This window comes from Polypterus senegalus, chromosome 18, assembly GCF_016835505.1.
Source record: "Polypterus senegalus isolate Bchr_013 chromosome 18, ASM1683550v1, whole genome shotgun sequence".
NCBI lineage: Eukaryota > Metazoa > Chordata > Cladistia > Polypteriformes > Polypteridae > Polypterus > Polypterus senegalus.
The window spans coordinates 56,956,543-56,982,569 of NC_053171.1; the positions used below are offsets into that span (position 1 = coordinate 56,956,543).

General features: G+C 38.0%; 1 protein-coding gene across 1 annotated transcript in view; it reads left to right on the forward strand.

Moving 5' to 3' along the window:
* The first annotated feature begins 436 nt into the window (after positions 1-436).
* ncstn (nicastrin) overlaps positions 437-26,027 on the forward strand; it is a 62,583-nt gene continuing 36,992 nt past the window's right edge. Inside the window, exons 1-8 of the mRNA XM_039741163.1 lie at positions 437-600; positions 17,906-18,010; positions 18,112-18,235; positions 19,848-19,966; positions 20,060-20,205; positions 23,019-23,169; positions 25,429-25,535; positions 25,766-25,924. Of these exons, the coding sequence (XP_039597097.1) occupies positions 543-600; positions 17,906-18,010; positions 18,112-18,235; positions 19,848-19,966; positions 20,060-20,205; positions 23,019-23,169; positions 25,429-25,535; positions 25,766-25,924 (969 nt within the window). The 5' untranslated portion in view covers positions 437-542. The remainder of the gene's footprint in view (positions 601-17,905; positions 18,011-18,111; positions 18,236-19,847; positions 19,967-20,059; positions 20,206-23,018; positions 23,170-25,428; positions 25,536-25,765; positions 25,925-26,027) is intronic.

The following is a 26,027-nucleotide window of genomic DNA, read 5'->3' on the forward strand; positions in this document are numbered from 1 at the left end:
CTGCACTTTGTTAGATTTCTCTCTCACTTTTCTTGTATCTCTTATCATTTCTTATTATCCTTTTTTTGTAATTCCACAAAAAATGCACATTTTTTTCTTGAATTTCTCCTGCGATCCCTTTACAGCCTGCGTCTCAGCGCCAAGCATCATTGCAAGACCTAACCATGTTATCAAAATATTTTATGTTTAAAAATATTTTAGCGTCATCTATCGGCTGAAAACGGAATATCCGAATAAGTACCCAACTTCCGCCTCGTTAGCCCGGTCTCATTCCACCATCTACCGTTTCCTTCCTCCATTGCAAGATGGTGTTTACAAAAACAAGGAAGGAAATAAAGAAAGAGTCGCCATGTTGAGAGGGTCTGTCCTGCGCACGCACCACTTTAGCGACATGTTGTTAAGGTCCGTATGTTTGACGCGACTGAGTCGCATTTTGATGACGTCTAAAAGCCGGGCGGATCCCAAACGATAAGACTGGTTGGAGTGTTTCGTTATTCTTGTACAAATTTACAGATTTTGGTGGATATATTATTTTTGTGGAGATGGTTATCGCTACAGGAAAATGGACTTTATTGTTAATAGTTTCTTTTTTATGTTCAGGTAAGCATATTTCATGTTATCGACGCGTAGTGCGCGAGTGGGTGAGAAATCTTATTATTTAAGCGAAACAATGAAAAACTGCGTGAATACATTTTATGCTTTCTACTTAAGGTGTAGAATTTAGACTTACGGTAAAAATATGTTGGACGCAATTTTTTGTGTACCAGTTTTAAAGAATTTATCGCATCTTATAAAGCTGAAAAAGTTGTGGATGCCATGGTTTAAATTCCAAAATAATGGGTTTTTTTGTGTTTGATCTGCCTTAATTTTCTTTGCGCTATATGAGGGTTGTGTGTCTCTGAATTTAATTATGTGTATATTAAAAGTTAAAGTAATAATCACGACTTTGCCTTTCTCTTCCGAAGAAGTTGCTAAATCTGTCAGCTGATCTTGTGATGAGAGCCGAGCTGTCCCACCTTATTTTATGGGCTGGGCTTCAATGGTAGATTTCCTCAATATGTGTATTTCTTAGTATTTTACCTCTTACTGACGTAATTGTTTCTTACTGATACCAAAATGAATGTGTTATTGTGCGAAAAACGAATTCTAGTTTGGTCGCTATACTTTCTTCGCTTTTGTCGTAAAATTGTTATTGTCCGCGCCCCCACTGAACTCCTCCTTCGTTTCTTTTATTTCCTAGTCCACACATGCACACACTCATGAATTTTAAGGAAAACAAGCTTATAGGTCTGAAGTCCTTACACTGCCGTAACAAACGGCGTTCGATTAAAGAGCGAAATGGAATTCTTTACAGAGGCGGAAGTGTCGTTCCGAACACGTTACCCTTTTTCTTTTCTGAAAAGTGATTTATTCATAAGAAGGTAGTTGCAAAGGGTTTCGCCATTCCTAAACACACCTCAACACTTAACTCGGCAAAGGTCCAGTACTCGTGGTATCTCATTCTTTTAAACAGCCATGAAAATTAACGAGCTTAATTCCTGGTTGTGTTCGATGGCCAATTAAGGAGCAATAACGTTTTCTGAGGTATGAGGCAATTATGTTTTTTAAATTTTTTACAGGAAGTCCATTTTCTGCTAAAATCTCATCAGTTTTGCGAATTTGGGCCCAGGCAGTACTTGAATGGGAGACCGTCTAGGAAAAGCTTGGGCATCTGCTGGAAGAGGTGTTGGTGAGGTCAGCAGGTGGGATACTATGTGGCCTGAATGCGGATCCAAGTGCAGTGACGGGGATGCTGTGCTGTCCTTTGGATGAGACATAAAACTGAGGTCATGACTCTCTGTGGTCATAAAAAATTCTGGGGCATCCTTCATAAAGAGCAGGGTGTATTCCAATGTCCAGGATAAAATTGGTCTAGTCATTCTGGCCCCCTAATCATCTCTCCCTAATTCTCTCTCTCTGTCACCACTTCACCACCTATGAGCTAATGTGGCATCAGCCAGGTGGATGCTGCCCACCAGTGGTGCTTGAAGTGGCTCCTTGCTCACTGAGAAAAGTGCTATATAAATGTAAAGAACTATTATTAAGTAATTTTTACTTACTAGTGAAACACACTGACCTATGGTCCTAAAATAATGGGGAAATCAACACTTTTTTAGTAGTCATTGATACTTAGTTTGTTTTCTAAATAGTTTCTTCTTTCATTTTCTCTAGAAGTTATGATGTTTTATTAATTTTTTTTTGCTCATATAGAGCAAGCTGAAAATGGGGTCCATGAAGTTAAAATAAAAATTGTTTTGTTGAAGAAAGAATACGTGAAATAATACATGCACTTCATGTTGCATAAATAAGTAACAAAGTAGTATTTCTCAAAATATGCAAGCTAAACAAAACACATGTATTAAAGTCTGAATTAGCTTAAGCAAACCTAATTCTGTGTGTTCAGAAGAAACATCATTTAACTTTATGCTGTTGAAGCACATAATGGTCAAGAAGCATGCCAGCAGCCATACCACATCCACCAGAAGCTATGCATGTTCAGGCACAACTAATACTTGGATGGGAGGCCATTAGTGGAGTAGCTCGCTTGCTGAAGGCCCCTGTGCAGCACCCTGAGGTGGGCCCCTCCTGTCTAGCATAACTGTTAGTAATTTATTCGCAACTAGATCCTAAATGAAATTTGGAATAACTTTTTAAATCACATTATTACAGCCACTGTAATAATTTGTGAGAATGGATTGTGGGAGGTGTGTGTAGTAGTAGTAGCGGTACATAAATATTTGTAAAATGTGGACCCGCTTACTTTTCCAAGACAATTTTATGAAAGGAGATGAATAAAACGTAATGCAAGATAGAAAGTAGAAACTGTTCTATGCTATAAAATTAAACAATTTCAAATTGAAACGACAACACCGGCTGACAGGATACAGCTACACAATTGACCCGTTTTACACAAGTTCTGAGAAAATGGACATCATAAAGTGTTCACGCTCACAAATCCTCACAGTAGTGACACTAATGCACAGTAAACCATAAGGTGCACAATAAAACATATTACAGATTTGTTAAACTGTTAAAGCTTACAAAAATGGAACTAACAAGTTACAAATCATATTACTTATATCACTTCTTCTTCTCTTGACTGCTCCCGTTAGGGGTTGCCACAGCAGGTACCTTAAAATACTTGCTTGCGTGCCTTCTGTTGCGCAAAAGTCTCAAGTCAGGTTGTCTGGCATGCTCATTTTCGATTGAGAGTACAGCCAAGCCACTAAGTCTGTCTTGCTACGTGGTGCTTCTAAGGTAATTTTTGATGAGTTTTAACTTGGAGAACGATCGTTTACACGCAGCGACAGTCACTGGTATAGTCAGCAGTAACATGTAAGCTGTGCAACTGTCACTGAAAGTAGAGAGCAGTGCACAGTGATCTATCGGCAACAGTTCAGCTACTTCGAAAACAGTTGAGTTGTGTTGACTGGATCGATTTAACACATGTACAAAATGACAACAATTGAGCGGTACTATAGCGTTCAACAAGATACAATTCATTGTCATCAATCAAGGTCCTGACATTGAACGTTGAAGCCACTGCATTGAGACTGTGAAACCACTGTTTTAGTTAAGTTTTTAAAAATAATTTTTAAAAAAATCTGTACGGTCCCGAGGGGGACCCCAAGCTCATAGGCCCTTGTGCTTTGCACAATTTGCACAGTCCATTCCTGCGTCAGTGGAGACCATCTAGGAAATGCTTGAGTTGCTGCTGGATGAGGTGTTGGTGACTCCAGCAGGGGGCGCTTATCCTGTCGTTTATGACTGGATCCCAATGCCCCAGTCCATTGACACTGACACTGTAAAAATGTCACAGTCCTGACTTTTTGTGGTCATAAAAGATCTTTGGGCATCTGTCATAAAGAGTAGCGTGTACCCAATGACCATGCTAAAGTGCCCACCACAGCCTCATCACCACTTATTATCTAATGTGTGGTTGAGTGTACTGGCACAAAATGGCTATCAGTGCATCATCCAGGTGGAAGCTACACATTGGTGGTGGTTGAAGTGGCCCTATATACTGTATAAAAGCACTACAAGTATTGAGAAAAGCACTATATAAATGTACAAAATTATTGTCATTACGAAGAATTGTGTCAGATATTTGAAATACTGAATTGTGTACTTTAGTTTAAATATTTAACACCTATACATTCTCAATTGTAATAGAAATTTGTCATTGGTCACCCTTTGATAGAGGTCCATAGAGGGTTATGTAAATAGTAAAAGATCAAAAATAACATAATATTCATAATCACTAGCATTGAAATAGTCTAAAATGATGCCCCACATGCTTATGTTTTAAAATTGTTATTTTCAACCTTCTATAGATTGCTCTTAGAGGGTTAGGACCATCAGTAAAGAATCAAATAACAAAAATATGATTGTATTCGTGATGAGCAACTTCAAAATAGCAAAACATGACACTCCACATGGTTATATTACTGATCCACATTTTTTCAAACTTTTGTGAAAAGGATTAACTTTGACCCCTTGTAACCCATTGGTGGTGAACCCCTGGGTTCTGTTAATGTGGCATGCACCACTGCAAGTCCTTCTGATCATTTTTGCGTAAGACACCTATTGGTTTACCTTTATCATAAGAGTGCGATTTCCTGCACAAAATCAGGTCAGAAAACAGCTTAAAATGCTGTTTTTCATCATCATTTCATCGGTTCAGCAGATGTTATTGGTCTTTTTATTTTCGCCATGTCACTTCGCTTACTGACCATTTTTCTGTAATAAACCCATGAGCATGCCCATTTGATGCTGTCTCAAATTGTTAGTATTTCCAAAACGTATGAAGTCGTAACCTTTTGATCAAGACCAAAGTCAAGGTTCTAACTCCAGTAGTTTGCAAATAAATGTGCCAGATGGACAGACCATAGCATTTTATTTATATATATATATATATATATATATATATATATATATATGAGAGAGAGAATGAATTGCCAGGATACCTGCTGAAGATGGGTGATACAATAATTAAAGCATGTACCGTCAACGCATTTCCTCTCTATTCAATCGTATATGAATGTCTCTTTACTGGCATTCCCTCTCTCAAGCTCATTTCTGTAAGGCCTACTTCTCAGGATTTCATTATTTTCAAGATGCCTTTCTCGCTTCCTATACAGTTTTATACTTTTAGTCTTTAATGGCAACTCTATCAGTGTGCATCTTATGCTTTTACAAAGTCTCTTCACCAGCACTCCCTCTCTTGAGCGTGTTCCCGTAAAGCCTACCTCAGGTCAGGTCAGGTCAGGTTGGGAAGCATGCACTGGTACAGCACATTTCCGCACCTACCACATGATGAAACGGCTCAGGATCGTGGTTGGCAACCCCCCAGACAGACATGGGGTCCAGTCCCACCCTCTGAAAATGACCTATCTGCCGCAGCCAGGTGTTACATGGGGGTCCCCTTGGCTTGGTCCAGCCACTCGGGTCCTCAACAATGAGGATCCTGCGAGCTGGATCACCCTCAGGGAATCGTGCCATATGGTTGTAGCGCCGTAACTGATTCTTCCTCACAACGCAGGCAGTGTGCCTCATTCGGGACTTTGTGAGCAACCGCTCATGCGACACAAAGTCAAACCAGCGGTACCGAAGGATTCTCCGAAGAGACACAGTACTGAAGACTGAAGGAGTCCAGTCTTCATCTCGGGTCATGAGACCCTGTAGCAAGACAGGAAGCACCTGGACTCTGAAGTCTTGGACTTGCGTCCTTTTGCATAGATATCGGGAGTGCCACACACCCCTTTCCAGCGACCTTATGACTCCCAATGCTCTCCAAATCTGTCTACTGACTTCATAGGAAGAATCACCGGAGACATGAATGTCGCTGCTGAGGTAAGTAAACCTCTTGGTGAGGTCGACACTCACCGCAGACAAACACACTCCTGATGGCTGTGCCCAGGAGGTCATTAAAGGCCTGATCTTGGTTTTTATCCAGGATACTCGTAAGCCCAGACACTCGGACTCCTCACTCAGTCTCTCGAGAGCCCTGATCAGAGCCTCCATTGACTCTGCGAAGATCACAACATCGCCAGCAAAGATGTACACATCTTTCTTCACCAACAGATACCCCACAACCTTGCCCAACACCCAGTCAATGCAAACATTGAACACAGAAGGAGCAAGAGCACACCCATTCTTAGACTCTTGCTATCTTTGAAGGTGATGCTTTCAGCATGTGTCTTACGCCTTGACTTCTTTTTATGTTTTTCAGTTGCATCACCAAGCCTAAACTAACCAATCAAATTGCTCAGAGGGACTGGACAAATGGACCATTGTGTTTTATTATGTAATAGATGGATTGACTGTGTTCTCCAGACTACAAGCCATTTAACAAATCAATTTTATCAGTCAGCAATATAGTATTCATGATAATGTCAAGCAGTAACATTTTTTGGATTTTATTTTACTAAATCTTGTAAACATGCCAGGAAAATAACATAGACATTTCATTTAATTTAAGCAGACACCTCAGTATTCCTTGTGACAGTAATTTGACCCTGTATGAAATAGTAATGCTGCGTTCTGATCTAGCTTTGCTCAAAGTTCTTGCTCTGACAAAATGCGCTTTTATCCACATAATCACACGTTATCTAAAATAGCTTATTCCACTTTCGTGTCATGAGCAGTGGGCACCTGATTTTGTAGCACCAGCCAGTAAGGCACCTCTAAGCATGTTTCTTTATGTGGGTCTCAAATTTGTTTACCCTTTGCTGCATGCTTTTCAACTTTGAATCAAAGTGCATTACTTAGAGGGGAAGGGCTCCCTGTGCTTAGCTCAATATTAAAGTGGGAGGCCCCTTCAAGACACCTTTTGCAAGTATTGCTTATTTATTTCCCTTCATAGTTTCAGAATTGTCAGTGCAATTATGAATATGGTATTTTCATCTCTGCCTCTTCAGTCATGAAATTATCATCTTTGATTAATTCTTTTACTGTATATGTTCAATCAGATGCACTGCAACACAATTACTTGTAGCTTCACCTCTTAACAAATTTAAAAAGCAGCTGGGATTAAAAAACATGTCTATACATTAATTTTGTGCAGCTATTTCCAGCAAGTTGGCATATTCATTTAAGATTCTTCTTCTTATTATTTTTTAATTCAAAATCTATTTACTAATTTATTTATTTTTTTTAGGCAAGTTACCATTAAAAAGATGACATTGCTCGTGTCTATAATGACTATTATTGTTTAAAATGACCAATGTTTAATTCATTATTCACGTGTACAGTAATCCCTCCTTCGTCGTGGGGGTTGTGTTCCAGAACCCCCCGCGATAGATGAAAATCCGCGAAGTAGAAACCATATGTTTGTATGGGTATTTTTATATATTTTAAGCCCTTATAAACTCTCCCACAATGTTAACATTATTAGAGCCCTCTAGACATGAAATAACACCCTTTAGTCAAACGTTTAAACTGTGCTCCATGACAAGACAGAGATGACAGTTCTTTCTCACAATTAAAAGAATGCAAATATATCTTCTCTTCAAAGGAATGCGTGTCAGGAGCAGAGATTGTCAGAGAGAGAGCGAGAGAAAAGCAAACAATCAAAAAATCAATACATGCTTTTGGGCTTTTAAGTATGCCGAAGCACCGCAATAAAGCTGCATTTTTTAGAGGAGCATCGGTATCTTCTAAGCAAACAGCCTCTGTGCAAACAGCCCCTCTGCTCACACCCTCCGCCAGGCAGAGAATGTCAGAGAGAGTGAGAGAGACAAAGAAAAGCAAACAATCAAGCACCGCACGGGAAGCATATCGTATATCATTGAGGAGTTTTAGTTAATACGTAATACATGCTCTGATTGGGTAGCTTCTAAGCCATCCGCCAATAGCGTCCCTTGTATGAAATCAACTGGGCAAACAAACTGAGGAAGCATATACCATAAATTAAAAGATCCATTGTCTGCAGAAATCCGCGAACCAGTGAAAAATCCGTGATATATATTTAGATATGCTTGCATTTAAAATCTGCGATGGAGTGAAGTCGCGAAAGTTAAAGTGCAATAAAACAAGGGATCACTGTAACTGCAAAGCACAATTTTGAAAGCAATTGCTAATGGTAAACTTATTGATCTACAGCACAAATGTTTTTCTCCTGGACAATTCTGTGTAACATGTTTGTGAGCGAAGAGCCTCAGTGAACCCCTGGAAAAATCTATTTTGTACACAGAAAAGTACATTTCATACAGCCGATAACTGAGGCCTGTTGTCTTAAGTAATTTCCTGGGCGAAGCCAGATAGCACAACTAGTTAGTCATGTATAAATGCTAATTGATTATTAGAGAAAACTTTGAAATTGCATTAGCACCCCAGTAACCTGTTGCTGTGTTCACTTGTGTTACTGGCATTTCTAAAGGTCAGTTCTGGGTTCAAGAAGATGTATCTAATTAATTAGTCCTTTTTTTTTCTCTTTAACAATTCACTGTGCCGTATTGGAAATAATGAACATTGTTTTCGACATACTGTATGTGGGATACTTGTTTTGCAATGACTCATTTAAGTTTCTGTTAAGCTTTCAAAAGCAAACAATGTTTAAACATTGTGGACAGATTTAATCTTCAAAAAGAATATGAGAATGAATTTTTTTGTTTTTCCTTTTTGCACATTCTGCACCTTAACATTCTTTCTTAACAAAATACTTGTTTTTAACCCTTGCATTTTCCATCCCATATCGATTTTACTGATAAACTCACTGCCTGTACTCTCACTGAAAATTAGTATATTGTAATTTGAAATTGATAACTCACTGGAAAGAAAATAACTTACAGTTGCTTATAATATTGGAAGTATCTGATTTTGACAATTGATTGTGATTAATGGGTAGAGTGAGGGGAAAAAAAGGCTTAAAATTATTTTATGTACATGTTACAGTCTCAGCATTAACAGACTACACTAGTTTAATAGTAATTCTAACATACTGATATTTAATGTGTTTTGAATAGAATGCTTAGCTAATTTGGAATTTTTCTTTTACATTTCCATATTTACCTTTCATCTTGCAAAAATTATTTCATAACCTATTTGAAGAACAAGTACTGTAAGGAAGCTATATTTTTCTGTTTTCCAGTCCAGCTAAAATCCTGCAGCTTTTGAGACATTACTAGGATTCATTTCAAGTTTAATAACTTTTCTTCAAGTTTTAGTATGGAAAATATCAGTATACCGAAAGCGTACAGACTTAGGACAACTTTAGTTTTGTTTATTTAACGGAAACTTAAATTTGTCAGGAATTGTGTTCTAGAGTATTAGATAGTGGAGATAACCATACTTGTTGTCTAGGCTAGGTAATTGTATGTAACTACAACTTTATGTTGTATTGGACTTCATTTGTGTAGGTGTTTCCTCCTGGTCCCCCTTCCCATGGAGACTACAAAAATGCTGTCATTTGTAAAATGCAGTGCTTTGTTACACTACCTGCTTCAAAAATGAAGGACAATAACAGCACCAGCACAGTACTCATAAATATTAGATGGGCCAACCTACTAAATGTTAAGAGATGGAAACTCTGTTAACAGAAAATAGAAATATAAGTGCAGATCAACTACCTTGAATGTACAGAAGAGTTGGCAGTTTTCTCTCACAGTAGCACTAGTACTGCTTTTGACTTCGCAAAGGAGGCAAAATGTTATAGAAAATTCATGGCTTTCTGGCACCAGTCAATCAAGCATCACATTTGTATATAGTGATTGATGGTTAATCTCTCTGATGATGCTTTATGAATGGGTTCATTTAAGTGGCTAAAATGCTGCATAATCTTAGTTAGCTAGGTTCAAAATTTCTATCAGTGGTTCTACAGTATCAAAGTCTTGTCTGCTGAAGCTTAAGTCAAGTCATCCACAAGGGGACAGTCATTATTTTAGAGCAAACTGAATTTTAATTTGCTCTGCTCAATATGTACAGTATTTATAACAGCCAGACTGGCCCTGGACATCTCTTTTATGAAGCTAGCACAAGTCCATGAGAGCACACCGTCTGACTTTTTTGGTGACAGTAATTGCAATGTTTTAACAACTGTATGTTGCATGGTCATGTGGAGAATATTCATGAGTCAACAGGATTGATTAATAAACAAGAAGAACATTTATTAATGGACCTAAGGAAAGTAGTATGCATTTGTTAGTCTTTCTCTGGTGTATTGTCACGTGCAGACAGAGGTGGATAGAGTAGCCAAAAACTGTACTCGAGTGGTGTCAAAGTAATATTACCCAAGTAGAAGTAAAAAGTAGTCATCCAAAAAATTACTCAAGTAAGAGTAAAAAAAGTATTTGGTGAAAAGACTACTAAAGTACTGAATAACTGTTTGAACATAATAAATTATTTATTTTTTAGAAATGTTGTAAGAAGACAGACAAAAATATAAAACAATGTGCAAATTTTGCTATTTCCAAATAACAAAATAAAAAAATGAGTAAAAATAACATCTTTACAAAATAAAGATGCACAAATAACACAAATTTCCAAAAGCCAGTTTTTCACAACAAAGCTTTTGAAGCCAATACCTACAGTAGGTAACATATATGTTTGAACAGTGCAAACTACTTACAGTGACGAGATATACTGTACACTAACAGTTTAATACTGTATATTCAATTTGTTGTGTAGTGGGTCTGCGGCATCCAAAAAAAAAAAAAGGCCAGTTTCAAATCCATGTCACTCTCCTTGGGCACAATTGCACGACCGCGGGGAGTTAATGAAGTAGTTGGAGCGAGTCGCACCTGCACATGTGGGTGCGATCATTCTCAGTTGTTTCATTGGCTTCCTGCGGCGTACGATTAAGGCCCATGGAGACAGGAGTGTATATATACGGGTAGGCACAAAAAAAGAAGGGGGAATCAAAGAAAAGAGGTTAAAAGACTTGAAAGGCAGGCTTTGGAATGGTGATTTGGCCATCTGGAGGGAGGAAGCAGTGCGAGCTAGGGCCCCATGAAAGAGCATTAGCTATGGCGCTCTTGGAGCTAGTTCGCCCACTGAGCATTCGGGTGGAGTGTAGCGAGTAAGGCTTCCGAGGTGTGACCACTTGAGTGCGAAGGAAGAAGGGGGGAGAGCCGACCTTGGATGTTTTGGCCGTGATGCCTGGAGGCAGCCAAGACGGAGGTCAGCCGAAAGGAGCATGTGGCTGCTGAGTCTCCGCCAGCTATGCGAGCAATGGATAAGCCGGGGAGAATGAGGAGGTGGGCTGAGATCAGGAGGAGTTTGGTCTGCATTTTAACATCGGATTTGTAACGGATTTATTGATTTTTTTTTTTTTTTATTCTCACTTTTTACAATGATTTTAATGGATTTATATACAGGTGCCGGTCATAAAATTAGAATATCATGGCAAAGTTGATTTATTTCAGTAATTCCATTCAAAAAGTGAAACTTGTAGATTAGATTCCTTCATTACACACAGACTGATGTATTTCAAATGTTTATTTCTTTTAATTTTGATGATTGTAACTGAGAACTAATGAAAGTCCCAAATTCATTATCTTGGAAAATTAGAATATCAATTAAGACCAATGCAAAAAAAGGATTTTTAGAAATGTTGGCCAACTGAAAGGTATGAATATGAAAAGTATGAGCATGTACAGCACTCAATATTTAGTTGGGGCTCCTTTGGCCTGGATTACTGCAGCAATGCAGAGTGGCATGGAGTCGATCAGTCTGTGGCACTGCTCAGGTGTTATGAGAGCCCGTGTTTCTCTGATAGTGGCTCTTCTGAATTGTTGGGTCTGGTGTATTGCATCTTCCTCTTCACAATACTCCATAGATTTTCTATGGGGTTAAGGTCAGGAGAGTTTGCTGGCCAATCAAGAACAGGGATACCATGGTCCTTAAACCAGGTACTGGTAGCTTTGGCACTTTGTGCAGGTGCCAGGTCCTGTTGGAAAATGAAATCTGCATCTCCATAAAGTTCGTCAGCAGCAGGAAGGATGAAGTGCTCTAAAACTTCCTGGTAGACAGCTTCGTTGACCTTGGACCTCAGAAAACACAATGGACCAACACCAGGAGATGACATGGCACCCCAAACCATCACTGACTGTGGAAACTTTACACTGGACCTCAACCAACGTGGATTCTGTGCCTCTCCTCTCTTTCTCCAGACTCTGGGACCTTGATTTCCAAAGGAAATGCAAAATTTACTTTCATCAGAGAACATAACTTTGGACCACTCAGCAGCAGTTTTGTCTTTAGCCCAGCCGAGACGCTTCTGACACTGTCTCTTGTTCAAGAGTGGCTTGATACAAGGAATGCGACAGCTGAAACCCACGTCTTGCATACGTCTGTGCGCGGTGGTTCTTGAAGCACTGATTCCAGCTGCAGTCCACTCTTTGTGAATCTCCCCCACAGTTTTGAATGGGTTTTGTTTCACAATCCTCTCCAGGGTGTCAGGGCTCTAGAGTGCGACCAATTTGGTCGCACGTGCGACCTAATTTCTCAATGGTGCGACTAAAAAAAATCAAAGGTTGCACCGGTGCGACCAGCCGTTCGAGGGGGGAAAAAAAACGAAACTCCGTGACTCTTAAAGTCTCCCTGTTGTTCAACAACAGACACACATTAGGCCCATATCCTGGTCTAAACCAATCGGAGATAGTTAAGGGCGGATCCCGCCCCCCCCGATTGGCCGTGGTCCAGATATTCCTGTACGTGTGTGTACGTTTGAAAATGCATGTGATGCAGTCAGACAGAGAGAGGTGAGTAGCCCATCAGGTAAACAGTGGATGTAGCCGCGGATTATGAGAGAAGATGAAAAGAACGATTGACAGCTTTTTCGTTAAGAATGTTAAGTTAGGGCCTGATACGTCCGAAAATCATAACCAATGCTCTGACTCGGAGCCATCAATCTCCCAAGTTATAGCAAGCCCTGGTCCGGAGACGGCATTAGATAATGAGCCACATACGATCGAGTCCGAGCCCACTGAAATTAAAAGGGGTAAAGTGTATACATTTCGAAAAGAGTGGCTTGACCAGTTTCCCTGGCTAAGATACAGTAAAGCCAATAATATAATGCACTGTATTTACTGTAAAGAGTGTGGGAAGACCATGGCCGGCAGTAGTGCATTTGTGACTGGTTCTAACACATTTAGAATTGAAACGCTGAAAAAGCACAATGCATCTATAAAACACATTACATGCCGCGATAAATGCACTGCTCAAGTGTCCCCTCTCCCGCTGCCTTTCAGCGGCAGGCAGCAGCAAACAGATCATCAGACGAGGCCGAGATGATAATTAAGTTTAATGTTGCCTACAATATTGCAAAAGAAGAACTTCCCTTCACTAAATTCAAGTCCGAAATAATTCTTATGAAGAAAAATGGCTTGAACGTAAACCCGACGTACAGCAATGATGTAGCGTGCGCCCAATTAATAGGAGTCATCGCAGATACATTGAAAAAAAAGACGTTTGTGCAAATTGCGAACAGTGCGTACATGACATTCCTGATCGACGGAGACACAGATATCGCCACAAAGGAATGCGTCATTGTGTACGGTCGTATCTTGTGGAGAGGAAGACCGGTGAATATACTTATTGGACACATTGAGGTCGAGCATGCTCATGCCCAAGTCTGGAAGATTTTGATGCTAGAGAGAGTGTGGCCAGCTGGTTTAGTCAAGGCCAAAGATCAAGAAGATCATCCGAGGGGCATGTGACTGCAATGGAGGATAGTCCATAAGACATTGAGCCATGAGATGTTCAGTTTGAAGCCCTTAAAACACATAATTTAGATTTTCTTTTTAGTTAATTTATCTTGAGATTTTTTAAGTTTAAATTTCAGCTCAGTAAAGCACTTTAAGCACCAACACTTTTTCAGTAAGTTACCTTTCTTGTAGAATTGTGCTTGCCCTCAAATAAAGAACTTTATATTGACCAGATTGTTAGTTAATCAATTACAAGTCAATATTGCCTATATGGACAGCGATTTTAAAAAAAAAAACAAACAAATAAATAAATAAAGTGAACTTGTAAAACCGTGGTGTTAAATGTGATGCGGTTGAAAATTTGGGTGCACCTAACTTTTGTGCTGGTGCACCTAAGAAAAAAAGTTAGGCGCACCAGTGCAAAAAGTTAGTCTAGAGCCCTGGGTGTGGTTATTCCTATGGCTTGTACGCTTTTTTCTACCACATGTTGTCCTTCCCTTCGCCTCTCTATTAATATGCTTGGACACAGAGCTCTGTGAACAGCCAGCCTCTTTAGCAATGACCTTTTGTGTCTTGCCCTCCTTGTGCAAGGTGTCAATGGTCGTCTTTTGGACAACTGTCAAGTCAGCAGTCTTCCCCATGATTGTGTAGCCTACAGAACTAGACTGAGAGACAATTTAAAGGCATTTGCAGGTGTTTTGAGTTAATTAGCTGATTAGAGTGTGGAACCAGGTGTCTTCAATATTGAACCTTTTCACAATATTCTAATTTTCCGAGATACTGAATTTGGGTCTTTCATTAGTTGTCAGTTATAATTATCAAAATTAAAAGAAATAAACATTTGAAATACAGTCCCTGACAAAAGTCTTGTCGCCTGTCCTGCTATTATCCTGACTTTTAATTAATCAACTGGTGTTAGAAATAGCTCATATGAAAAGCTAAAGCCCTCCCAAATGATGTTTAATGCACTGAAATAAATTAGTTCCACAGAAAAAAGATTTATCATTTAATCAAGACAGAAAGGTCAAATTTGGGCAAGACAAAAGTTTTGTTGTCTATACAGAAAATGAACAACTTTACTGCAAATCCAAAAATATGCCAGCAAATTAAGTAGTGGTGCTGTGAGATCCAAATTTAATATCTTGTATGACTTCCATGAGCTTGAAGGACAGCATCCATGCGGTTTGGCAAGGATTCATACAATTTATTGATGAAGCCATCAGGAATAGCAAAGAAAACAGTCTTGCATGCCTCCCAGAGTTCATCAATATTCTTTGGTTTCGTCTTCCATGCTTCCTCTTTCATCCTACCCCACATATGCTCAATGATGTTCATGTCTGGTGACTGGGCTGGCCAATCCTGGAGCATCTTGATCTTCTTCGCTTTAAGGAACTTTGATATGGAGATGGAAGTATGCGATGGAGCACCATCCTGCTGCAGAATTTGGCCTTTTTATGGTTGGGAATATAAGAGGTAGCTAAGATTTCTTGGTATTTTAGACTATTGATGTTGCCTTCCACCCTGCAGATCCCTCGCATACCTCCATACTAGATGTAACCCCAGACCATGATTTTGCCTCCACCAAACTTCACTGTTTTCTGGATAAATCTCTGCTCCATGCGGGTTCCAGTAGGTCTCCTGCAATATTTGCGGTGACTGTGGTGTAATTCAACAGAAGATTCATCTGAAAAATCCACCTTCTGCTACTTTTCCAGCGTAAATCCTTTTAGCAGGCTGTGGGCCTTGGCAAATGCCACACGGTTTTTCAATTGTCTTTTGTTTAGTGCTGGCTTATGGGCACTGATTCGACCATTTCGAGACAGAATCCGACAAACTGTTCTGGTTGACACAGGGACTTCAGGTGACCAGGTCTCGTGGAGCTCTGCTGCAGTGGAAAATGGGCTGGCCTTGGATTTTCGAGCCAACAAACGGTCCTCTCGAGCAGTTGTCTTGCGGGGTCTTCCTGACCTGGGCTTGTCAAAAACGTCTCCAGTCTCTTCAAATCTTTTTTTTATCCTCTGAACTTGACGCTGAGACACATTGAAGGTGTTTGCCACATCAGCAGTGTGTTTGGTCTTCTGCCTCTTGATAATCAACACTTTAGTCTCAGGGTGAATCTTAGGCATGTTTGCAGAGGTCTAGTTGCAGTTGATGTGAAGGTCTAGTGTACTGGGGTTCTTTTTATACACACCTGAGACCTAATTGATCCATTATTAGTCACAGGTGAAGCTCATATGACAAGGCGACAACACTTATGTCTTGCCAAAAATTGACTCATGGGCTTTACCAAGCTGTGAATATTAGAATACTTTTTGTCAGTTTCGTTTTGCACTGAAACATTATTACAAAAGCTGATGGGATTAAAATGACCCATTTCTTGTAACAAAATCTTGATTAGAAATATATTTTAGCGGCACTTCAGGTCAATTTGTACACAAGCGACAAGACTTTTGTGAGGGACTGTACATCAGTCTGTGTGTAATGAATAAATCTAATATACAAGTTTCACTTTTTGAATGGAATTACTGAAATAAACCAACTTTGTCATAATATTCTAATTTTATGACCGGCACCTGTATGTACTGTTTTTTTTAGAACACTGCACCTTTGACACTTTTGTTGATTTTACTTTTCTTTTGACTGGTTTTTAATTAAAGCACTTGAGCACTTTTTCCACCATCCTCTGGCCTCATCAGTGAATTATCTTCATATGTCCGCTCATCTTGGTCATAGCTATCGACGGTGTGGGTTCAGCAGACTCCCATGTGGGAAGAGGGAGTCTGTAGGGGACTGGCATCATCACATATTTGCTCTTCAAATAGACAGCTGATAGAAAATAACATTAGAACAAGGCAGCTTGTGCATGTACAAGAATTCTCACTTTACGATGACTATCTGTGTCTGTGCATGTTTGGTTAAAACGTGCTTGTTCTTCACTCAGTGAAGTGATGGTTAAGCTTCAGCCGAGGTGGCTCTCAAGGTTCTTGCAGTGAAGCTGTGACCGTTTAACAGTGAACAGGAGCCCCGGATGACTAAAAAGTCTCTCTCAGGCTGATTGGTGAAAAGGAGTCATGTGTGTGCTAAGTCTCATTGGTGAAACGTAGTCCTGTGATTATTGTTGCCAAGTCTCATTGGTGAAACGTAGCCCTGTGATGATTGTTGCTACGTCTGATTGGTGAAACAATCATGCAGTAGATCCACTGGCAACACTGTCAAAAATATAGTGTATCAATTGTGTAAATGGAAAAAAGTAACAAATCGAGTGTTGCCCAGTGTAGCTGAGTAAGAGTAGCGTTTTGTTCTTCACAAATGTACTCCAGTAAAAAGTATGGTGCAGTAAAACTACTCTTAGAAGTACAATTTTTTTTAAAAGTTACTCAAGTAAATGTAACGGAGTAAATTTAATGCGTTACTACCCACCTCTGCATGCAGACAATTCATGATCATTTTCACCCACATACATGGTGACTGATATTGTTAGTAAAAATCCTGTAATACTCAGTGTTTGGAAAAGGTTAAGGGTAATGCATTTTATAAAGTTAATTACTGTATGTATGTGCAGTAGTTAACCACTGCTATGGCTGTTTAATGTTGTTGCCTCACAGTTCCAACATCCTGGAATAATAGCCTGCTCTTGGCACTATCTGAGTGGACTTTTTTTCATAGGTTTTTCTCAGGGTACTCTGCTTTTCTCTCCAAATATGTGGATGCTAGGTAAATTGATGGTTGTAAATGTGTCTTGTAATGTGCTGGCCAAATCTGGTTGCTACTTTACGCCACAAGCTGGTGATCTTGTGACCCTGCATGACCCTGATCATTTTGAACCCATTGAGCGGCTAACTTGGCACTATCCATGTCCATCTGTTAGTGCATGGTTTAGTGTCTTGTGTCATTGCCTCATTTCAACATCTATCACTTGACATCAAGGAGACTTATCAGCAAACACTTGCATTTACTGAAACTGTGTGTGGAGGTGTGCAATTAGTTGTATGTCATAAATATGATATATATAACAATAGCCTCTGTCTCAAAGCTGACAACCCCACTGCAACCATTGCAGAGAATGCTGCAGCATTGCCCTCTCAACTTGCTACAGGGTAGGCTAGTGACCACTATAATGGCCATGTTTAAAGAGTTTAGATTTAATGTCAAGTGTTAGAAGGTTAGTTTATGTATTTTTTTTTGTTGTTCATTTTAAATGTGCAACTGTCTTTCTACAGAATGCATCTACTGCAATTCAGTTGAACAGAAAATCTATGTGACTTTAAACAAAACTGTCCCTTGTGTTAGACTACTGAATGCAACCCATCAAATTGGCTGCCAATGTAAGTACTTTCTGTGCTCACTCTTTTTTTTTTCTGCCTTTTTCATTGATAGTGTTGTTTCAATTTATCATTTCTCTTTTCACTGCACAATACTTGAACAGCGTCAATTTCTGGCGATACTGGTGTTATCCACGTGGTTGGGGACGATTCTGATTTAGAATGGGTTCTTAAAACTGGGAATACTCCGCCTTATATGGTGCTACTGGATGGGTCACTCTTTACAAGGTAATTCATTTTAATTTTTTGTTTTGTTTGTTTATAGAAAATAGTAGCCTTCAGAAATTTAACTAATTGATTTTAGTGGGAGGCTACAGTACCATCTTGATCTCAAAGACATAGATGCCCTACACTCTGCACTTCAACTGAAACAGAAATGAAATGGGTCACATTCCTGCTGCAATAGCAAGATGTTAACATTTCATTATAACTAGTGTTGTAGTTAATGATAAAACAAGCAGCTGTTGTTCATTTGTTGTGCTTATCGTGTCTTTTGGTAATTTCTTTTTTTCCATTAATCCTATACCCAAGTTCGTGAACTTGATGATTATCATTACTGACAAATGGTGAATTTAACCCATTTTTAGAATGGAAAATAAAAATGAAAGATTTGCATAAGAAAAGTAAGACTTGCTTCTTGAGAAATAATGGACCATGTAGGATTCAGGAAAATAATATTAAAAATGTCTGGTCATTCCCACAGTGATTTAAGCTAGTCTGAAAATTAGATCCCAAATATTTTTTTTTTCACATTTGAGGGATCTGCTAGTCAAACGCTGATGCAGTTTCTTGTTTGTTTAGAACCTTTTGAAAAGCCCTGTGTAGATATCAAAACCTGGAACAAATGTCAGCACGCCTATCATTTAAAAGTGTGCTTTCTGAATGCCTGAACATGGCAAACCCAAAGACCAAAATATTTTTGTTTCCAATTTTGAAGGTTTTCTCTTACCAAGTGCTGTGATCTGGACCAAACATTTTCATTTTGTTATGTACTACAGTATGCCAATAAAGGTACCAGTATGTAAAATTTGAGCCTGCCTAGGTGGTTTAGTTTTTTAGATACGGTCTTGTGAAAGTGATGACAAATTAAAGCTGTGTCAAGTTTGACACTCCTCCCCCCTCACAACATTGGCTGTATCTTGGAAAGTATTGATCTTGCATCAAAATAATTTTACAGGGTGTCTCCTAGATAACATGGGTGTACCTGATATTTTTTTCAGAATTTTTAGACCAATGTGTGTGGGATTTGTGGAAAATCTGTTGATTTGACATGGAATGACCCTATTTAAAAATCTCTCCCCGGTGTTTTCAGTCTTGCAAAGATTGTGCTGCATGGATAGCATTAGTAGTCTTCAGATACGGTGTGAATCCAGTGGTAAAAAACAGCAATTGTGTTTTGATTTTTATCTTTGGTTGGCCAATACAATTTTAACTTTTATCCTGTAATTCTTATTAGTATATTTTAATTTAGTTTATTTTAAAATTTGACATTTTTGTTGATTGTTTGATATTTGTGTATTTAGGGAAGTGCACTTTATTAAAGGCCATTTAATCTGTGCAACAATAATGAAAGGAGAATGAAGTTGTTGTTTCACTTAAAATTCTAATCTTTGATCTACCTAGGGAACTATTTACAAAAGTTTAGTTTGTGCACAGTCTGTCCAATTTTTGTTTTCTTCTTAATACAGTCTGTTATTGTACGCTAAGCAATCCCTGTGCTATTAACTTAATAATACCACGCCAGAACCTTTTTTTATTTTAATTTTGTTGTTTGCTTAAATTTACCATTAAAGTTTTCCTGGGACAAATGTTTTATTTTTTTTTTCTCCAATCACTACAGAGAAGTGATGATAAAAATGAAGGACAGTTCACGTGTGGCAGGTGTTGCAGTGGTAGTTCCTAAGAAAGGTCCTGAAGGTGGCTTTTCACCACATCAGAAATGTCCAAATGACAAGTCAAGTAGGTCACCCTACATCAATAATGAAGGAACTATTAACACATTTTGTTAATTTAGGTTATCGGATTAATGCCTAATGTGTTCCTTTTATGCAGGTGTTTATTCAAATAGTTATGGTGAAGAGTATGCCCACTGTAACAAGACAGTGTGGAACCCCCTTGGTAATGACTTGTCATATGAAGATTTCCATTTCCCAATCTTTATGATGCAGGATGAAAATGAGACAGAAGTTGTCAAAAAGGTAAGTTTGAAGTGGTTTTTCAAACCTTTTAAAATTAATTTTGTGTTCCTATAAGCTATTACACTGTTTACATATCCAGCAAACAGAGAACTTAAATTCTGGAAAGCTAGTAAATTGTCTTTGATTTGCCATTGAAATGCAAAATTTAAATTGTTCTTAATTTCTCTTTGTCAGTGTGATATTTAAATCAAACACTGGCTTTTATTCTTTTACCAGTGGTAGATCATGATTTTGCATATGCCAACAATGTTTCTGAAATTTCACAATATTTGTATTGTGATTAAATTAATATGTCAGAAAAAATCTTAGAGCCCAAACGGATTTCCTTCATAAGAGAAGAAATATCAATATAAGACACATACATAAGGTCTTGGAAACATTATAACCATAACTGTTATGTTTGTATTTTGTAAAGTTACAGTGGTTTATTATCACGAGGTGAGTGGGTTAGCATAAATTGGCATATTCTTCTTCTAATTGTTACAAACACTAAAGGCTTGGTCCCCAAATGTACTGTAGATATTGGAGGCTGATACACACACATATAATAAATGTCACATACCTAAATTGTGCACTACTCCAGTTGACACTGCTGACCATTGGAGGCATCCTTCCTCAGCCCTTTACCCTATAGGAAAGAAGTGACTGTCTCCCCACACAAGGTTCCCTGTATATGATTTGTTACTTTAGTGACTCGAGATGTATGGCTAAAGTATACAATTTTAATAGCAAAGAAATATTTATTAAAATATAATAATAAAAAAAGAAAATATAAATTAAATGATACAAAATAGTGATATTTGGCTATAAAGTCCTAATAAAACGACAACCTTGTTCTAATATCAAAAAGGCTTTGATGAGATTTGAAAGCTGAAGAGTGGAGAGAGAAGGAGATATGAAGTGTCATAAGATATCTTATCTTTACCCAGACTTTAAGCTGAAGCATGGGTATCTTTGATGTCCAGGTGGATGTTTCTCTGTCTCTCTTTCTGTGATGGAATGGAGTTTCTCACACACCTTTTGACAATCTGTCCTTTATGCCAAATGGCCCATATGGGGTTCTGAACCTCATGATGTTAAACACAGATAATTGGACTGATGAAACTAAAATTGAGTTATTTGGGCATAACAAGGGGGTTATGCATGGAAAAAAAAGAACACAGCATTCCAAGAAAAAACACCTGCTACCTACAGTAAAATATGGTGGTGGTTCCATCATGCTGTGGGTCTGTGTGGCCAGTGCAGGGACTGGGAATCTTGTCAAAGTTGAGGGACGCATGGATTCCACTCAGTATCAGCAGATTCTGGAGACCAATGTCCAGGAATCAGTGACAAACCTGAAGCTGCGCCGGTGCTGGATCTTTCAACAAGACAATGACCCGAAACACTGCTCAAAATCCACTAAGGCATTCATGCAGAGGAACAAGTACAACGTTCTGGAATGGCCATCTCAGTCCCCAGACCTGAATATAATTGAAAAGCTATGGTGTGAGTTAAAGAGAGCTGTCCATGCTTGGAAGCCATCAAACCTGAATGAACTAGAGATGTTTTGTAAAGAGGAATGGTCCAAAATACCTTCAACCACAATCCAGACTCTCATTGGAACCTACAGGAAGCGTTTAGAGGCTGTAATTTCTGCAAAAGGCGGATCTACTAAATATTGATTTCATTTCTTTTTAGTGGTGCCCAAATTTATGCACCTGCCTGATTTTGTTTGAACAATTATTGCACACTTTCTGTAAATCCAATAAACTTCATTCACTTCTCAAATATCACTGTGTGTGTATCTTCTATATGATATATTTAACTGACATTTTTTATCGTAACAACCAACGATTTATACAGAAAAATAATGACTATTAACAAGGTTGCCCAAACTTTTGCATCCCACTGTAGTAAGTTTACTCTCCACCATCAATCACGGAGCGCCCCCATGAAATGACAATAACATGTAATACACCTGCAATCTTAAAACACAGACTTCAGGACATCGCTCTGAAACAGCGGGCAAGTGCCCGCTGATGCATGTTTACTGATGGACAGTTTGGTATTTTGTATGGAGCTTGTGTTAAATCAAAAGAGAAATGGTGCATAAAGATGTGCGAAAACATGACAACCATATCTTAGTATGGGGCACAGGTATATTCATAACAGGGAACGTACATGATGGGCAGATGCGTTTTTAATGTCTTCCTTGCATTTTAATGACCTATTGCATATTCAGCCCTTTGTTCATCATTTTAGCATAAGTATAACCAGCTCTCCTTCAAATTCACCATTTGGGATATATGACCGTGTGTCAGATGTGCTGCTCAGTTAGGAAAATGTAGTAGAATGCAGTTCATGAATCTCCAAGGGGGAATCGTCCCCCGTACTGACACTTATGTTTATAGCACATGTGTGTTTTGAGATTTTTCTCATTTGTTGTTATTGTTGTAGACACCCGTTTATTCACTTATTTGTTCTTTCTTTTACTCTGCATAAATGGTCTTAATAGAGTTCTAGGACCCATTTGGCTGGATTTTATTCTGATTGGTGGCCTGTCATTCATGAAAATTCTGATATTTGTTCCTGTTCTTGATGGATTTATTGTGGTGAAATTGTCAGCCATTACTATAACACTCCTTCTTTATCACATGTTTTGCTGGTCTCTCTGTTGTATTAACCTTATCTGCACATAGCAGAAACATTATAATTAAATGATGAATATGTCAAAAGAGCAAGTGTATCAAATAAATTAACAGACAAGTGTATACTGCACTTAATTATTTTTTTCTCAGTTCTTTATGCTTTTTTCCTTTAATTTTTAATAGTGTTTCTTTGATCATAATGTCCCAGTGAATGGCTCTGGACCCAGTTATCCATTGTGTGCAATGCAGTTGTTTTCACATATGCATGCTGCCACCAACACAGTCACCTGTATGAGGCGTAATGATCTCCAGGCAACTTTCAGTATCAATCCAGGTGAGCAAATTACAAGGGTAGCTACAGTAGTTAGTAGGGGCTTGATCTGCTTATGGAGCTAACAGTTATCATTAGAGATAGCACAATACCAATTTGTCTTTTGCAATATTGACATTGAAATTTTGAGTATCTGCCAATACTGATCTAATATTTTTACTATTTAACAATTACTAAGCTTTAAAGTGAGTTAGTTGCATCTTGTACTTAATTTGAGATTATGCTGTACAAGTGCCATGCTGAAACTGCTCAAACAAATGCTCTGTTACTCTACAGGAAGAAATACTACAACATCACTTACACAAAACTTCTTTGTTTCATTTAATTGAACTCTCACAAAAATACATATTACTTAAAAGTTTATATTTGTGCAAAAATACAGCATTTTAAAGAAAAGAATTTTTATTTTATTTTTCAACTTACAGTATCAATCAAAAGTTTGGACATGCCCAGAAATGCGTCAAAAGATCTGACCTAACAAACAATATAATGAAATCTCTGTATACTTCAAACAAAACAAACTTCAAACATAATTTTGACACAAAGTAAATAGTACTGTTTTTTAAATCGCCCATTAAACAGTGCAATATAATTTTAAGAAACAACTTCTTTATCAAATTGACTTAGCTGCTTAACCTTTACCAGCTTTAAACACAAAAACCATGAATTATTGATTGATGGAGAAATCATTTACAGATCCCTTTGTCAACTCATTTTTTCATGAAGGTCAATATTTTCTTTAGAAAAATGACCATTTCAGCTTTCTCAGCTGACAGCCTAGTCCTCCTTCCATTTATTATATTAGAGAAAGTGCCAAAGAGCCTTTGACTCTCTATATTACTGCAGTCAAATTATCCAAATATTAAGGTTACAGTATTCATATTAAAAATAAAGTATATATATTCAAATGTAGGTTAAAAAAATCTAGGTGTTGTATGTACATATGTACTTTAAATGTTTTTATTTTTACACTAATTGTAATAGTCCTACTTTATAAACACATTGAGGAAAACGTTATGTGTATAAAGTGACATGATCAAAGAGTAAATGAACACAGCACAGTGAACTTTGCACTGCCTATAATGCAGTATTTGTGAACTATATGTCTAGCATTTAACTCTTAAGTGCTTTAGCAGCACCTTAGCTTTCTTTAGCTGTAGCTGCAGGGTAGATCTATGTAACATGCAGCCGTAGGGTTATGAATGAGTTCCATTCCTGCCAGTGTTCGTAACCCAAAGTTTTGTATGTCAGTAAGAACTTGCACTGAATATGTCAGTTAATGGAAATATAAGCAAAAATGCATAATGGTTTATTATTTATTTTACAAAACAGTTTTCTAACTTATTAGTCAAATGACAGTTAATGGAATATTACTTTACTTTAAATTACAAAATACAGATAATTTCATCTAAAATGACCTACAGCTATGTATAGTATGTTGACCTTACAGTTTTTGATGATGATACTGTAGCTCATAGAGTTGGAAAAGATGTAGTAATGGAACAAAAGCACACCACTAACTGACTCGGTAGTGATGTGCTATCTTTGCTAAAGGGTTTGATAAGAGTGTTAGCTCTCCCATATAGAATCTAAACTCGCTGAGATGACAAGACTGGGACACCTACTTAGGATTTTAGGAAATTACAGCAACTGTTTCTATCACCAGTTAAGCAGCTAGCTGCCAGTCGAGCTGCTTACCTGTGTCAGTGACATGTGCATAAAAGCACACAATGATTGAAAAGTGTAGCGCAGTTCATAGTGTGAAGTACTGTTCTTCACCTCTAGTGACACCAGTTATGTATTCATCAGTATCAAAACTAGTTTGCTTTGTTTATGCTGTAATTAAACAAAGGATTTTGCTAGATGAAAATTGAAGTTCAGTTGAAAAGAAAAAATTGGGAGTTTTCAGGTTTTGCTTTAAAGGTTCTTTCTCAGAAATGACAAGTTTTTTATTCTCCTCTCCCTTATTTGTTTGCCATTTAAAAAAAAAAAAAAATCTCTAAATTATATATTTCTGTGTACAAATTGCACATTGGTGTTATGTGCAATGTTATTTTTTACTTTTTTATTCTTGGTAATAGTGTATAATGCTTTGAGCTAGGAATAAATTGAATTTAGAAGAAGAAAGCATCTTATGTGGAAAATGATTATGCTTTTAATTATGAAGTCTTGATATACTTGCCTTTTGAATACTATTCTAGTTCAACTAATGCTACTGAGAGCAGTAAAATTCTAACCTGGATTATTGTACTTCTTTTGCAGAAGTGTTATGTGACCCATTAAGTGACTATAATATCTATAGTTTCCTACATCCTGTTAACAAATCTAGAAAAAACCCTGAAGAGAAAGTAATTATTGCTGCTGCAAGGGTAAGACTATATTTATTAATAATTCATAGATTAGTCAATAAAAGTATTGATACTACATTAGTTTGGAAGAATTAAGTGGGATGGGACTGGGGAGATTTGTTGGGCTGAATGGCCTCCTCTCATCTAGAATGTTCTAATGTTCTACATGTTTAACATTTATTACTGAACAGTGCAATTAAAGTTTGTAATATATTTATTGATTTCTATTTCTTTTTTTTTTTTTTGGGCAGATGGACACTCGGTCATTCTTCTGGGATTTTGCCCCCGGAGGCGAAAGTGCCGTCTCCGGCTTTGTGACACTGTTGGCTGTTGCTGAGACTCTATCAAAAATATCTGAAAACCTTACCAGTCCCCTAAAAAAAAATATTTTGTTCTCGTTCTTCCAGGGTGTAAGTGGCTTTCCATCAGTAACTTTATCTTTTTGTGTTGACAGTCTTCATAGTCTTGTGCATCTTTCCAGTTTCTGTGTCTCACTTACTATCCATCATTTCA